This window comes from Poecilia reticulata, linkage group LG17 (genome assembly GCF_000633615.1).
Source record: "Poecilia reticulata strain Guanapo linkage group LG17, Guppy_female_1.0+MT, whole genome shotgun sequence".
In the NCBI taxonomy this organism is placed as follows: Eukaryota; Metazoa; Chordata; class Actinopteri; order Cyprinodontiformes; family Poeciliidae; genus Poecilia; species Poecilia reticulata.
Genome location: NC_024347.1, coordinates 12,591,766 through 12,609,087, shown reverse-complemented (window position 1 = coordinate 12,609,087; position 17,322 = coordinate 12,591,766). Strand labels below are relative to the sequence as shown.

Here is a 17,322-nt window from a genome sequence, read left to right as displayed (position 1 = left end):
AATCATTAGGTGGCTGGTGCATATTTCCAGCYGTTATTGAGCGAGAGACGGGGTACGCCGGGGGCACGTCACAAGTCAATCACAAGGCAACACAGAGATGCAGAACATGAGGTTTGATTTGATGAATGCAAATACATCATGGAGTAAGTAGAAAAACTTACTTCCTGGTGTACATATATGTGTAGCATATATACACTTTACATAGTTCTCACACCTTTTGCACTTTCTGATATACTCTTTAAAATCATGCTGTTCTGAGTCTAACMTTGAAGACGGATATTTCAGAATATTAGTGTTATTCGGGTTATGGCCTGGTAATACACAGCTACCAGTAAGCTTTGACTTGTTAAAAACTTCTCCAGTTATTGGGATCCAATAGACTTAATGGCATTGATCAGCTAAACTGGGAGATTCTTGTGATACTGCACTGACATAGTAGACGTATTTTGATTTTATAAGGTGTGCTGTTATGATTTGTCAAGACTCGCATTCAAGGATAATCATTACAAAATTAGTCTTTCATTATTTTCTTCTTCCCCATGTAATTCTGTGGAGATTTGCATGAGTTAGTTGCAAAGCCCTGACAGTTGACTAAAATGAAACCTTTGTCAATTGGTAAATCTTCTGTAGTTGTTTGATGTAGGCAAATTTAGCCAGGAAAGCTGGTAAATTATCAAAATGACTGCCAAAAAAAAGAGTGATAGATTTAAAAACTTACCAAAATACTTGAATGAAAAAAAAAAGTAGTATTTCCAGGGAAAGTAGTAGCTTTTGTAGTTGGGCACAGGTTAATAAATTGATTTTTGATTCACAGGAGAAGAGTCTTTAACTATTTTCCTGGACAAGCAGAAGCTAAATAAGAAGTCGGAGGGCAACAGCAATAGCTCTGTGGTGTCCCTGGAGCTGCTCCATCAGCTGGCGGCYTCTTATTTCACCGATCGGGAGAGCACCCTGAGGCGACTCCACCACCTCCAGATTGCCACCTCTGCCATTAAGGTACTGCACTCATTTAYTCACCATGTGTACTTACAGTACAAATCCAGATGCATAATCTTTGCTTCAGTGCCCTGCTGAAAAATGCYAGCTTTTCAGTACGCTGCTCATAAAGCGCATGCAAACGCAGTGTTTATTTGCAAAAACTACACACTTTAGCGGTTTTTAGGATTAACAAGGAGCCGGTTATGAGAGTGCAGAGTCCAATATCAACGCTCCTATAAAAYCCGTCTTTGCGGTTATATCATTCGGTGCTGCATCCACAAACAAACACCTTCAACAAACAATCATTTTTTAAAGATTATTGTTGCAGTGCATGGTTTCGAGGTTCAAGAGATTAAAAAGAGTTCAAGGAAACACCTTTTTTTTTTTAATCTAAAGAGGCCAGTGTTGATTAATGACACAGTTCATGCACTGCAACTCTCAAAGGGAGCACAGCATCGCAAATGTCAAGTTTCTCTAAGGTCTCAAAGGGAATTGTACACATACGCAGGTACATATTGTACCCTATTACAYGCCATCTGGAATAATTTCCATTTGTTTCACTGCAAAGAGAAACTGTCAAATTAAAGGTACGGCTGCCTTTTATGCTCAAAGGTGTCTTTTTCCTTACCGTAGCAGCATTACTTCACAGATTTCAGTTCAGAGAATCAAGATAAAACCGGAAATTTGTTTGAACTGGTAATTTTAAGAGGCAGAGTTGTTTAAACCTTTACTCAAAAAATACAAAAAAAAAACAACCATTATTTCCTTTGTCTAACAATACATTGTTTGATTCCTTTGGTGTCTAGTGGGAAAGAATAACCAAGAGAAACATTTTTCACATGTCTGCTGGCTTTCCTGCGGCGACAGCAGGTGTGTGGGTGGGCGGGCGGGCCGTGCTTCGCTTCATCAACTTAAATAACAAATCTGATTGAAACGACAAATAATTGGCTTGGTGCCACATTCACATGAAGCCGGTATATCATAAGTATTTTGTCCCTGTAGTCTCCACTTACTGAAAACTCTGCAAGCAAAGGTTAGATTGGCTCTCAGACCATTTTTGTTTCTAAGAGCTCCTTTAAACTGGAGCTCAAAGCACTTGTGATTGCTCTCCAGCGAACATTCAAATGGTTGGATAAAACCGTTTTTATGCTGAACTCAAAATGAATAATTTTACCCTCAGAAAAAAAGTGATTTTTTTTTTACATTGGCAGTAAATGTAATTTTAATTTTAATGCTTTAAGCAAGGATGGTTGAATATTATTTTCATAAGTTAACTAGTAATTGTAACAAACTCTTTTAGCAAGTGGGAAACATTTTTTTATACAAAAAGTAGAAAAGAAATTACCTTACTAAGCTTGGAGTGCATACATTTGGGAGGGGGGGGGAGGGGGGGGGGGCATATAAGTAACTATCTCACTGCAGTGAAAATGATTTATGTTTGCAAACTTATGAATGCACAATATTTCTCTCAGCACTGATTGTCTTTAGTAAATTGTACATGCTGAGACAAAGAAAATACTTTGACCTGTCTTTAACAGGTGGCTATATTATTCAAAGTAATGACTTAATTTGATCAGAATTCAAAAACATTTAATGTGACTAGCCTTTATGAAAGCAGATGGAAATTAACATAAGCGATAAGTATATTTGTATAAGCCAGGTGGGGTCTGAAGATCGAGAATCGGTATCTCTTTGTAGAGATTTATAGCCCAGGTGGGAGAATCCCACAAATCTGGAAGCTATGAAGAAGTGGCTTTAAGACGGCCAGCATTGAAACAAACCCTTCAGAAATGCTGTCCGCAGTTTGCCACAAGTGGTGTGTGGAACACAGGAAATATGTATGAAGAAAGTGCTTTTGTTAGATGAGATGAAAATGTAACTATTTGGCCTACATGTAAATGTTACTAAAAAATACTAACACTGACAAACTATCCCTGAATGCTTTTCTTAAGTAGGGGAAAGGAATCTGGTCAAAGTTGACGGTGAGCTAGAAGCAGCTAAATGCAGAACAATCATGAAAGTGAACATTTTAGAGGACAGGAAAGACTTAAAACTAAGGCAGAGGTTTCCTTTTCAGATGTGTTGGGATATTTTGAAATTGGTGAGCAACTTTGCTCTCTGCTCACTGGGTAAAAGCTACGTTGCAAAGAAAAATATGTCAGTTTTTAGATTTACTCCGTTAAGACAAACTTACCCCTAAAGATCTGCAGCTAGTCCCTCTTCTTAGATTATTTATAGGAAACATTTGAAAACCAAGTCTTTTTCTTTCAGCTCACAAGTAGGAGCTGTTCTGCTATGCCCTATCGAAACATTCCCATTTCCTCATTTTTATTTAGATTTGTGGTTATAGCATGAAGAAATCTAGAAAGTTCAAGACATATTGACACTTTTCCAAGGTACTGCACACTTTTACTGGAGTGAATCCACAGTTGGATCTCAACCTCAAGCTGAAAAAGACCAAGTCTGGTGCAAATATACATAGCACTTAAACAATATTTGGTGAATATATACCAGTCACATTTTCTACTTTCTTTTTTAGATTTACTCCCAAAGTACAAATGTAAGTAAAGTTCTGAGTTATGTGACGAAAATAGATTTTGCCACTACAAAAATTACAACCAGCTGGTTGAAAAACAGAAATCAGGTTCTGTTCCAGCTTCTATTTTTATAGGAATAATCTTCAATATCTGCTTAGTCTAAACTGAGGATCTGAGTAAAGGGAACTAATTTGTCAGCCATGTTTGAGGCTGGACTCAGCTACAAAGCAAGAGGGAGAGAAAAACAAATACAGACCAGAAGCTAAAACTGAATTGAAGAAAGGTAAGCTTGAAATTGCAACCATTTAATACATCTGGACCTTAAAGAACAAAATAACCCCTAGAATTAATACTTCTGAGAAAGTTAAATGTGAGTAGATTTTTTTGAGGGGAAAAAAACAAAACAAAACGCATTTTACATTTTCAATACATTAAGAGCAAACTCTGGAATAAACAAAAACACATGAAAACTGGAGGCATACAAAGACATAAAAGCTATCCAACAGATCTCCTTTTATACCTTCCCACTAGATGAAAATGTCTAGTATGTGGGCCATTTTCAACAATGTATTCTGCTATATAGACTCATCACACAAGAGGAAGCGGCACTGAGTGGGATGTTCTTGACCTGCGTCCATGTTTTTCCACTGGGCTTTGTGTCATTGCAGCACCAAGTAGGAGGTTGGAGCAGAGCATATCATCATTCTCTCCACAAACAAATCCCAGCTACATATCTGTTTAGAAAACATTTTTCCAAGAAAAGATTTTGTTAGAAAATCAAAAGAAGTCTATTTTWAAAAAAAAATTTTTTTATTGCAGTTATTGAAATCCAACGTCAGCAGCTTCATGGAGATACCTCAGTTCTATTCAGAAATCAGTTTTGCAAAATAAAATGATGCCAACCGCAAGCATTTTAAACAATGTATCCCAAGAACAAAATAAACACCCAATTCTCATACAAATAATGTAGTTTCATTACTACATCTCAATATATTTGCAAATCATTGAGCTTCTAAATGTTTTTCATCATATAAAAAGTCAGAATTGATTTAACGAGCACAGATTTTGTGTATGAATTTCAGTGTAGCAAATTATAAAAGCAAAAAGCAGTAAGCATTTTGGACAGGAATAAATGGATGCCGCATAGGTTAGTCAATCTAATTTTTAAATTCTTCTTAATCTTCAATAATCCTATAATGTTTTAGTCTTTAATCCTTGTGCCTCAAAACGTCCTTTACTGTTTGTGGTTCTTAACATCACCTCATCAGTTTAAAAACAAATATTATTAGTTATTAGTGATGATGAAAACCCATTTGGTTTGGTTCAGTTTATTTGAAGAACCTAAAAGAGAAGAAAATATCAATTGGTTTGTTAACATCTGTCCAGGTCCAACCCGTTATACTAACAGAACTCATCCATAAACTAATAACTTTAAAGCATTTCCGGTTAAGTTGTGGATAATTCTGGAGTTATTCTAAATCACCAGGCATTTAATTTAAATGTAACTTTACGTTTACTTCACCTACAGCCTTGGTTTGATAGAAGCAATGCTAAAATAAATAATTCAAATGTAATAGAATAAAAAAAAAAACAATCTTACATCATCTGAACTGCAAAAAAAATGCAAAAAAATGCAAAAAAAAAAAAAAAGAAAGAAAAAGTTTATGACCATTCATGCTACTGAGTGATCATTGAATGTAAAATATCCCAGGTTGATATTGATCCTTTCATTGGAGGGTTCTTTGGAGTTTTTAACAGACTAAGAGGTGGGGGTGGCAGCTCTCAGATGAATTGAAGTTCCTCTGGGGAGGCGCTGAAAGCCCGATGTGTACTCAGCTGAGAGCGCAGCTCAAAGCTCTGATGCTTCATGGTCCCTGCAGACAAAGTGTGTTGACTCAAAAATGTCTTGCTTGGAGGAATAATAAATATGAAGTAAGTATCTATTTTTTTTATCACAAAAGTCGAAACATTTTACGTGATTAGTTATTGAACCTTCTCCAACGTAACAATAACTCATCAGTGATTTGTGGTGGACGTAGCGTCTCTATTTGTAAAACGTTGACCTGCCGATGTTACTTGTAGCTAAACTGAATTATCTTAATAAACTATAACAAGAAGATCTAAGAGTAGATCCTTATTAACCCTTAAGAGATGGGGTCCATTGAAACCCCGGAGCTTTTCACTCTGTGCGCAGTCCAGCAGGGTTGCACTGACCCTGCGTGCGCTTTTGTGAGTTTTTTTTCCGGGAACTGACGGTCTGTTGGGACACCCCCCCGATTCCCTGCTGTCAGACTGTGACATTTGCCGCCCTCCTCCTGAGCGTCGTGCTAAGACACCAGGAGGGTTAAAACACAAGGTTGACAAGTTGTTCATGATGCCAATTAGTATTAGTGTAAGAAAACCCAGCTGATTGCCTCAAGCCACAGACGTTGCAGCAATCAGGGCTGCAAACAGTTCTTTTGATACCTCTACACATTTAGTTTGCCTCCAACGTTCACTATCTGCAGTTTTTTTTTTCTGTGAGGGAGAAGGCTGTGTGCATATTTTGATAATTTAATTTTCTTGTCAGATACCATAGACAAGTCAAAAAAAAAGAAATTAGTAGTTTATATAGTAGTTTTATTCTTAAGTTTACATACCAAGTAAGAAATATGCTACATGAATGTTTTTCAGTTTCAAATGAACTAAATTTACATTTCTCTTCATGTGTTTGACTACAAAAAAGAAAGACAATACATGTTTTTAATGCGCATGTTGTATTTAAAAGTAAAAATCAAAGAACATTTTTTTTCTTTTTTTGGTTGTTTTCATATATCAATTCTTATGTGAAAATCTAATTAACAAAATATGTACAGACTAAGATGTTTGTTTACACTTTTGCACTACCTCCACCAAATGTAGTTTAGTATTGGCAGAGAGGATTTGGCATATTTTCATGTTTTCTACCCWCTCGACTATGCAGTTCAACTCTCAATTGAATTTTCCATGCAGCTATTCAACCACTTAGGTGAAAGTAAACAGGCTGTCAAATGACAACATTTATTGCCAAGATGTGTTGTGAGAACATGGAAATCATTAATTAACTACAGTTTCCTTTTTATGCTTGGTGTGTGTGGCTACAGAAACAATGTCGGCATCATAAACCTTAAATTGCAGAAAGTTTGGAGAACTGAGCTTGTTTTGCTCAGTATGAGAGCTTCAAAGTCTAAGTTGACAGATGAATGCTCAGGAGATTTTTACTGCTCAAATAACAAGGCAAGAATATTTGCTTCTTACAATGGAGCTAAGAACTAAGAGCGGCTTACCCTCACAAAGTTCAGTGAGTACCAGTGGATATGACTATTTCTGTGTTACCTCCAAAGATGCGGTGTTTTCTTTTGTGTCAAGTGATGGGAGTCAACTCACAGGAGACTTAGCATAAAAAATATAGTTCCCTTTAAAAGAGATGACATTTTGTTCCCCCGTCTTCATTTTTTAGCAGCACTATAAAATAAGCTAACAATAAGTGAACATGAAACAACAACATGAAACTGTTGGCACTTGGTTATAATGAATTCACTGGCTGGAAATGTTAATGCAAATTTGGAGATTCCAACTGGCCAATCACAGGTCAGAGTTGGGGGGGAAAAATTATAATTGGCACAAATAAAAGCTAGTCAACTTACTTGCTTGGCTAAATGCTAGTTGCTAATTGTGAAACCTTGAACAAAGAATATAATCTAAATGGTAAATGAAAAGTCCTCACTGCACACCAGGCAGTCGTGGTCTCAAACGCACTCAAATTGTTTCCATTTTTTTCAGTGAGGTGATGGTTCATTTAAATTCTGCTTTATGCATCTAACATGATGATTCAATGCAAAATTTGCTTTGTTATTTTGTGCTTAGTTGGAAGAAGACTGATTTGCGAAATACAAGAGGTCAGTCAGTGTGTGGAGGCAAAGAAAGGGAGGCGGCATGAGTCAGAATCAGACCCTCAAACTAATTTGGTCGTTTAGTTTCCAACGAGGACCGGACTTTATAGTTAGGCTATCAACATGAGAAAAACTAATTCAATACAAACATGTTTTTGGATGATTAATAAAAAAATATATAAGTCAAACGTTTGGTTTTTTCCATAACACAATTTTGGAACCACATTCGCTGCTTGAGCAAGAAACTAAGAAAAAAGGCCTCTTCCTGTTTCACACATCTTCTGTTGCCTCATGCCTTTATCTCTGTTATCTTTAACTCGATCATGACACTGTCTCTCTCTCTCTCCTATTTTTGTATATATTTGACAGATTTTTGAGATGTGTATCACCCACACTGCCTTGAAGGATAACTTCTATTTCGTTTGATAATAGATGCAATCTTAAGGCACGCAGAGTGAGAAGATATAAGCAACAAGACGGCTGCACAGGCTGCATCTTTTTCCAGATAGGCCACTTAGCTGAAGAATCGCTTTGCTAGAGGCCACATCCATCCTCTGACGCTGTGCTATTTTGAACACTCACATAGGAAATGAACCATTTGTCATATTCATATTTCTTCTTTTTGAGAAACCTTTTTTTTTTTTTTCCAGTTCCTGTGTTCCTCCTATTCTTCACTTTCCCTTCATGCACTTGACTTGTCTCTGTGTTACTCTTATTATTGTTTGATCCCCAATTAGCCACCGTTAGCATTGAATTTGCATGAGAAATCTGGGGCAAAGCTGTTCATATATTTTCTCTTGATTCTCAAGAACTGATATCCAGGTCGCAGGTTTAAGCCAAATAAATATTTTACTGGTCTTCAGTGCAGATATTTCAGTGACATCCGACATGGGCATAAATTTGTTGCTATTCCCTCGCGACAGAAAATGCTGCTTGTGTTTCTTACTTGTAAGTTCTGACTTCTGTAAAGAACTTCATACTGTTTGCCTGCATGCAGGCTTCACATTGAGTCATTCAGCTTTCTAAAGCATGGAGCAGAGTTTTAGTCCTGTTCCTAGTAGCACTGTGGTGTTTTCTAGGGCACATAGTGGTAATTGTGTTTCATTATTGATTCGTTCTGAATCTCTTTAAGGGCTTGTATTTCTATGACGCTGTAGCAAGACAATAGTGGTCAGTTATTACTGAAAGGTGTAATTAGACAAATATATCACAGACGGAGAATAAAAGATGGGGTAAAATGTGTAGAGCTGCAACAGTAATGGACAAGCGCTTTGGCAGCTTAGTGGCACAGTGTTTGGAGATTCATCTTAGGCCTTTTAATTTAATACACTCGAAACTCTGTTCACTCTGGCAGTGAGTCTGAGCATGCATGGATCTGAGCATACTTTATTATTCCTCCATCTCTCTGTTGTAGATCCCCCTGTGTTTTAATGGTGTGGGAGGACACTGTAGCTTTGTGGGGCCCTAAAAAGTATTCATATGTCTGGTAGAGTAAGAGTTGGCATTAACTGTATTCAACCAAGGTTGCTTCTTACAGGAAATAGGACAAGTATCTCTCAAAAAGTCCTAGCTATAATTTCCGAGTAATCCAGCGAACAATTGTCTGGGAGGCACAGATATTCAGGGTTCTATAAATATGGTCTACAAGATGATGACGGGATAGCAAACCTAACATACCACTCGCCGATGCAGAAAAGCATTGTGAACTGAAGTTATTTTATGGATAGGGTTTATGCTGACTCACTGACTAAACTGGTCCGATTCACTTAATTCACAGCTGTTTTTCTTCTACAACGTATAATCTTTTTTTTTCATCCTCCTGTTTGCATGGAACAACTCCTTGAGGTTTTTGTTTTGGGGGTGTTGTTAACACAGTCAGTGTGGGTGAAGTCCACGCATGGAATAATTTCAGTCAGAAGTGTTTTTGATGAGTTTCTAGAAAATCATCTGAGTTTGCAGTATTTCTAGTAAACCACCTGCCTGTTAATGATTCATTTATTTGGCAGCAACGAGTGTCGGGATTCATTTGAGTCAGATTAATGGAGACCTTAGACATGTGGTCCTTCATTAAATATGAAACATAATGATAATCACTAAGGAGAACGTTTCAGAAACCAAACAGTTCCAATGTGAATTTCACACCTTTTGTCCAAATATGCATTCACTATATAACAGACATGTTTCAGCAAACTTGATAATTATTATTATTATTATTTTTGCCATTTTCTGACTAAAATAAAACAATTTATTGGGGAAGACAAAGTTTTGAACAAAAACCTTTATGTAGCTTTAAATCCACGGAGCCACAATTTAACTTACACAAACCCAATAGCAGGTATTTTTAAGAGTGCTTGAAATAAAGCAGACTCCATCATATTTATCATTATGCACAAGCAAATCATTGTTGAATGCCAACTTACTCAATATAGCACTCCTTCCTTCGACAAAACCGCTTTAATGTTAATTCATAAACATGTTTCTCTCCTCTCTTATTCTATTGTTCTCCACACAGCAGCCCACACATCGCAGGCAGCTGTGGCTGCAGGTGTTGTAGTCTAAAGCAAAAATGCTAGATTGTTTTTTTTTTTCCTGCTCTCAGAGGGCTTTACTTCATCTAGCCTACTGCTTGCTGTCACAACTGCCACAAGCTGTACTCTAAGCCATCAAAGACGGCAACAAACATCTCCCTTGTTTATTGCTAACGTAATGGTAACACATTCAGCACATGTATTGTACGTGATGTTAAATAGACCTTCTCTTTCCTTTCCCTCCAGGTAACGGAAACGAGAACGGGTCCTCTCGGCTGCAGTAACTACGACAGCTTGGACTCCGTTAGCTCGGTGTTGGTGCACAGCCCGGAAAATAAGATCCACTTAAAGGGTAAGGCCCCCCACGAACACCAATACATACACATGGTGTACGTGCAGCTTAATGCGGTAAGCATGCGCACGCAGCCTCAACCCTGCGGAGAAGGTCCACTGATGGAATAAAATTAACCGTACGCGCACACGCTTAAGCACACAGAAATTCACGGCATCCGTCCATCCCACCTGCCTGCCAACTCTCTCACCTCTGGTGTTGTTGGCTTGGATGACCCTTTACTTTACGCTGCAGTAGTTTATATGTCTGTTTCTGCCTGACCGGCTTTCGGTCTCGTAGGAAATCTGTTATTTTACCAGGCTGCAGATAGCCCAGACCCACGCTGACCTTAGCCTAATCCCTCCAAACCCGTCTACAAAACTCTGTAAACAAGTAAAACTCAGGTGGTTTAATTTCAAAATTATATTCCTGTTTATTTGCATTCTTGAGAAAATTTTCAACAAATGAAATCAGGTGGTGGTGGGTAAAGAATGGACGTATTGGCGGAATAACAAATTACCTTGACTTTTTTTGTCAAACACAGTGTGACAATGGCCGTCTGTGGAGGCAAGCCTTTATTTATCTTGCAAATAAATAAAAGTTCTACCAATTGCAAGAACATTGTAATAAGTACAATAAAGTACTTTTTTTTTTTTTACAAAGACAAATCCAGAAAAAAAAGACACCTATTTCAAGGCCATGTTAGCTTAACCAGTCGGTGTCTGTATTTAGTTGAAAGATGTTGAAGAATGGTATTTTTAAATCTACAAATTTTGCTTCAACACAGAAAGTTTAACTTGACTATCTCAACTGATTAACCTTAATTAACAACTTCCCAATCACATTTAGTCATTTATCAAAGTTAGGGGGACTTATGTGATTTTGTGCCAAGAGAATCTTACATTATTAGAACCACAAAAACTTTCTCAGAAAGCACCAACAGGTTGCTATCAGTATGCTATTTTGTCTCCTAACAACGGGTTATGCTATTATCATGCCCTCTAGATATTAAGGTGAATTCTTTAAAATAATACATAGTATCTATGCTTGAGATTCTCATTTTGCAAAAAAGGAAGTAGTTCTTGAGTTATATTGTTGTTTTGAAGATGTTATCCACTAATGACTGCTTCTCAGCTAACTGAAAACACCTTGTTATGTACACGTTAAAAAACTCCTCCACTCATTTTAAATTGCCATTTTAAAAAGCATTTCTGGTATTCTCCTCATCAGACAGAATATGAACGATTTAAAAGCACTATGAGAAATTTCCAGCTGCTACATCCAGGAAACTTCATTCCTGCAAATGCCTTTGAAACATCATCGATTTTCTATATTTATGTGAAGGTTTTGTGAAAAATAGCTTAACTGATATAAACTTATGTCAATACACAACACAAATCTTAGTGGTAAAAATATAATATTGACAAACTTGTGCAGCATTTCCAGTCCACTGCTGCAGTCTGGTGGTTCTTCTGCTTCACTTTGAGAGCATGGGGAATGTGAAAAGTGGACGGCCCTTTCTCCAAGAGCTTCCCCATTTTTAATAGATTTTGATTTTATCGTTTTAACAACTCATTACCCCTCATTTACAATTATATAAAAATAAATACTTTTTTGTTTCTGCTGTCAAAAATGTGCTAGTCGAAAGTGATTACATAYATATGTATACATTTAGTTATTTAGTATGCAAATAATTTGGACATAACTGGTAAAAGGTGGYAAAGTGATCCCAATCTGATYGTTGCTATGTTCAGACTTTGCATTGATTTTCATTTGTGAAATACATAATATGCCACTTTGGCTGCATTATTGGTTAGAAGCAGTTTCAGGTGAATTTGCAACAGCATTATGTAAGGTTTGTTTGCATTTTAAATCTCATAGGTGCAACCTAAACAATGTGATTTCTCTCTATCTGCTTAGTGAYTCTCTTTCTCTGTCTTTTGTGGCCAAGTTTGTCTACTCCAACACAAATTTGTGATGCGAAAACAAAAACGAAACCTGTCTGGAAGGATTTTCTAACCAAAGCTCATTATTCCAAAGGTCAAGAGGATAAGCGATAAAAATCAATTCAGCCTGAAACTGAGCAAAAATAYAGAAMGTTATCTGGTATCAGTCTGTGATCTCCATGCATCTAGCATGTTTTGGTGTTGGTTTAACATCTAATATTGATGGGAACAAATTTGCCTTTGATAAGTATTCAGAGAGTTCTTAGGATGCRTCCTCTCAATTATTCATACAGACACATTTCCATATTTCATTTACCGTCTGAGCTCCTAKCATGTCTTTCTGGATTTGAGARKTCAAAGCGCCAAACGCTGCTTTTGTCTCGAAGTTACAATTGCAGGAAAARAAAAGAGCGAGAACAATGTGGTGGATTATTTTACACAGTAATATCCTAGTTTCATTTTTTTAATGGAGTCCTATTTACTAATACACCAAGCACATCTCCTGCTGGTTTCATAATAGGAACCATAATAGCCAACAATAGAAAAAGATCCTGTTGAGGTTAATTGCAATTTTATATGCATACAGATTTTGAAAAAAAAAAAAAGCATAAATTAGCCAACTAAAGGAAGCCAAATGTCTCCATTAAAGGAAACGTTATTATAATCCTAAAGGTAATATGACAAATGTGTCTCAATAATTGTGCTATGATTTACTTCTGGGAAAGCTGATGAATCCATTTGGATTTCTTTGATAGAGTTCATAATGGCATTGTCTAGTTTATTAGAAAATCCACACTTTCACTGTGTGATGAGGGAAATGTTTTTGMGTCGTCGGTCCTCGAATGCTCGCATCACTTTGAGGTCAGAACTTGGTGAGGGGAAGGAGTCAGACAGGAGGCCTTCCTTTGTCTTTTTGCTCACCAAGTAGTTCTTCAAATGTTGGCCCTACATCACAAGAATCATTTCTGTGATCACAGCTTGATTTTAAAAGTTGTCTGCCTGATGGTGCTTTACAAGCAACTGACAAAGTTATTTTTATTGCAGGGCTTTTCCCTTTCAGAATCTTTTGGTCTAGCTATAATTTTATGAAAAGAGAGAACATCTTTGCTCAGAATATCAAACATACTTTTGCCACTCTCATCTTTCTGATTCTGTTTTCCACAGTGGTTTTTACCACTTTAAGACTTTGTTCTGGAGGCAAAACCCAAAAGCTACTCAAACTAGTTGAACTGGCTGCCGTCTTAATAGTAGAGGGGAAAGAAGCTAATGACAATATCTGCTTTAAGACTTAAGTTTAGTGCAATGATGCATTAAAATCAAAACAGTTTAATGTACCAGCTTGTTTACATCACCGTTGAGAGCTTTCTTCTGTCAACAGCCACTCTATTCACATCCATTCTCCTTTTTTTTAATTATTAATGTACTCTTGAAATTTTAGCTCAGTACTACTAAAGGCTCTCATTACCTCCTATGTCTTGCACCAAAACACATCCAACAAAAACGTAGCTTTACATAAAACATGTGAAAGCATAGTTATAGAGGTTTAAATATTTCACCACGTTTTACACTGTTATGCAGATATCGGCCAACTATATACTTTTGTCAGTTTAAGAATTTTTTTTATAAAAATKCCACTCTATTTAATTTCTAGATAAATTTAAATGTAAAATAAAATGTTTACAGAAAAAAAGCTGCAAACATCGTCTAAAGCTTCAGAGCTATCTTCCTCTGCTCACTCACTTTCCTTTTGCACCATATCACTTAATATTCATTTAATTTTATTTGATAATTTCAAAATATATGGGTTCCAACTAAATAATTTAAAGCAGGAAACTCTGATTTTATGCTAAGTGTGAGATTGCTTAATCATTCCTTTTTATATCATAAGTGCATAAAAAAAGACTTAAGACGTGTTTCTGTGATCGGGTATCAATCATTTATATTAGGAACAGAGAGCAGTCATCAATGCACAGCTCTGCAGTTAGAAAGAATATTTCAAAACACAGACAACCTGACAACAAAAATGATATTATAAATTATTTCTAGTGCATTATGTCGTTGCTAATCTAAATTATTGCAGTTAGCATAGTGAAAGCAGTCTCTATTTGAAATTTGTGAATGAATCATAGTTTTCAAACCTTCTCATTATCGTCAGGTTTCTTGACAATAGGAAGACCGAATGTTGCCTAGGTGAACTCTGTAATAAAAAAAAATATTGATGGGGAGGAAGAAAAAGTAAAAGATTCGATGTCGAAATATGATTATCCCCTCCAGCTGCCTGACCCCGTCATTTCCTGCTAGAGTTGCCCTATAAACTTATATTGACAAGCTTTGACTCAGAATAAAACCGAGGCTAAGCATGTTCAAAACCTTAAAGTTTTTACTGTTTGTCCTTGAAGCGGATATTAAACCTTAAGTGTCACAGATATTGCTGAATAAATATYGGTTTTCTCCACAAAGTGAACCATAGTTTACTTTTCCGTTTCAAGGTCAAGTCCTGTGTCTTTGTGTCCATCCTTCTTTTCTAAAGTGAGGAATATTATTAGTTTAAGACCCAGAGAGACCGTTGGTATTAAGAAAGGTTAAAGAGAAAAGGGAAAAAGCCATGTAGTGCAAAATTAATCAGAACTGTTCTGAAGGCTTTGTTCACTGTCTGACATATTCGTTAAAAGCAGAATCAGTGTGCAGGTTGYCGAGTGGATCGTTAAAGCGCAATACTTTTCAAATTCTGAAACAATAAATGAGAAAAAAAATCTTCATACTCTTTTGTTTTCAATTCTAGAAAAAGAAAAAAACATAATAATTGGAGCTGAATGATATGAGTTTGTCCCCAGAAAAAAAACAGAAGTGTTTGTTTTACAAATATGAGTATTTACAGTTTCAAGCAAGAAACGTTTAAAACAAAAACAAAAAAATCTTCAGACTTCATGTCCTGGGTAGACATTTCATTCTACAAATGCAATAATTTATTATGTTTTTTTTATTAATTTTTTTCACATTGATTTTGTAATGGAAAAAAAAGGGGAGCCCTACTAATGACCAGGGGCAAACTCTTACTCCTATTTTCTCTAATTAGCTTGATGACTTCCATTCCTGCCCTTCCAAAGCAACTTGGTCCCGGGAGCCAAGTTGATAAAAACGAGGTTGTAAAAGCTGTTTCTAGACCAAGTCAAGCCTGCACTGAAGTATCAAGTCTCCTAAGAAATAATTATGGCAGAAACTTTGGACTATTTTGTATCAGTTCTCTGCACAAGATACATTTTAATTAGAGCTTGGACGTCGTCTTGTGCTTTTTTTTAAAAAAAAGGTCACTGTGTGCCAAACTTCTTAAAGTATGCTTCTCAGTAGTTCTTAAATTCTTTCAATCGTTATAAATATGATGCTTCTTCATAACGGAAAGAAGAAACACTTTTGTTTTTTAAAATATCTGTGGCAATTATAAAACAGAAGATTCTGTCCTGATGCATCTGGACAGAAACGTTTCTGGTGTCCCTTTTTCCTTGGTCACTTATGTGCACTTAGCGTTTCCTTTTYGATAATTTTTCTGTTATTCACAAGGTTGAGAACAGGAACCAGAGCCTAATACTAATGCAGCGACGCCTTGGCTGCCTGGTTAAAAAATGGCTAAGCCCTCGTGCGAGTGATTGTTCTAAGAGACACCAGAGTTTGACATGTGCTTAGTAGGCTGGATGCTGCAGATCAGAGAAGAAAAACCCATCTACTTCGTGTTTGTCCATGAAGACACAAGCTGATTATTTACTCAAAWTAAGGCTCTTGGTAATACTAACTGCAGCACAATAATTATAAAACAACACAARAGAGGCTTAAATGGCAAAGAAAGAAGGTCTTCAAAAGCCAAGTGTCCTTCCAGGCCTAAACTTGCCTGGGACTTTCCTCCAAATGTGGAGGAAAGTTTTTTCCTCTGAGGAAAAAAAAATCTGAATAGGGCTGGTGTCTGATAACTTTATTGGKGAGACAAGGAAATATGGTAAAAACAATGTTTTCTATGTAGCACACTGGRGAACGCTCTGTCTTAAGAGTGTTTCATTATAGGGGAACAATGTAAAGTGCCAGCAACATCTAAASATTTTTGGACGTATCAAACTGCAACTTGCTATAATTAAATACCACAGTGGTTTAAATGTTAGGTTTAGGGCTCGGYCTTTCTTTTSTTTTACTGTAATAAAGACTATACKTATTCTCCAACACCATATAAAGTTGCCTTCGTACTTTTATCTTGMGGTCAAAGTGGAGCTTTCGAAACAATATTCCCCAATCCTCAACTCCCCAATTTTTATATGTTTTTGCAATTTTTATTACCTTCAAAATGAAACCTTCCAAGTTATTAGCTATGGTCCTCTCTTGTGTGTGTGTGTGTGTGTGTGTGTGTGTGTGTGTGYGCGCGTGTGTGTGTGTGTGTGTGTGTGGGTGGCATTCTTTGAGATGCGTGCATCCAGAAACCCATCAAGAGTCTAGTAAAAGTCCAGTAACAATAGACAGAACTGTGTGGGAGGAGGCGGCAACTCAGAAATATACCAGTTGGTGGAAAAACTGGCTGACGCACAAATGTACGATCTCAAAACTTAGGAAAGTGTTCTTGCTTTCAGTGCTGTACTTCATGTTGTCGAAGGTTTGGTGAAAAATTCTGATGGAGAGTAAAATCTGCTCTTTGGGGCAAGTGTAGGATGAGTGCTTGTTGAAACGCAGTGTTGTAGAAGTTAGAATCGTGCAATACATGTGATTAATCCCTGGTCAGATGACTGGTGTAGCTACTTCTGACAGAAGAGAGAGAAACATCTAGATGACTGTTAGGTGGGTCTAATTTTTCTTCACAAATGCCTGATTTTGCTGRTTAAGGCACAAGTTGCCCGTGTCCTGCATCCAGGTCACAAGACAGAACAGCACACGACAGGTTCATGAGATGACGACATTTTAGAAGTAACTAAGAATCTCCTTGTTTTTAAAGAGTAACATTTTTTAAAATCACAATCTGTGTTTCAGGAATCTACAATCAGTCTTACAGTTTGCTCAACCGCAATATCTGGCCTGGCCACAACAGTCTAAAAGAGACTATAAAACTCCCATTTAGAG

At 36.8% G+C, this 17,322-nt stretch overlaps 1 protein-coding gene across 1 annotated transcript in view; it reads left to right on the top strand.

The window, feature by feature from the left end:
* The window catches only part of brinp2 (bone morphogenetic protein/retinoic acid inducible neural-specific 2), an 88,696-nt gene that overhangs the window by 1,656 nt on the left and 69,718 nt on the right, over positions 1–17,322 (top strand). The window contains exons 3-4 of the mRNA XM_017309871.1: positions 815–996; positions 10,201–10,306. Of these exons, the coding sequence (XP_017165360.1) occupies positions 815–996; positions 10,201–10,306 (288 nt within the window). The remainder of the gene's footprint in view (positions 1–814; positions 997–10,200; positions 10,307–17,322) is intronic.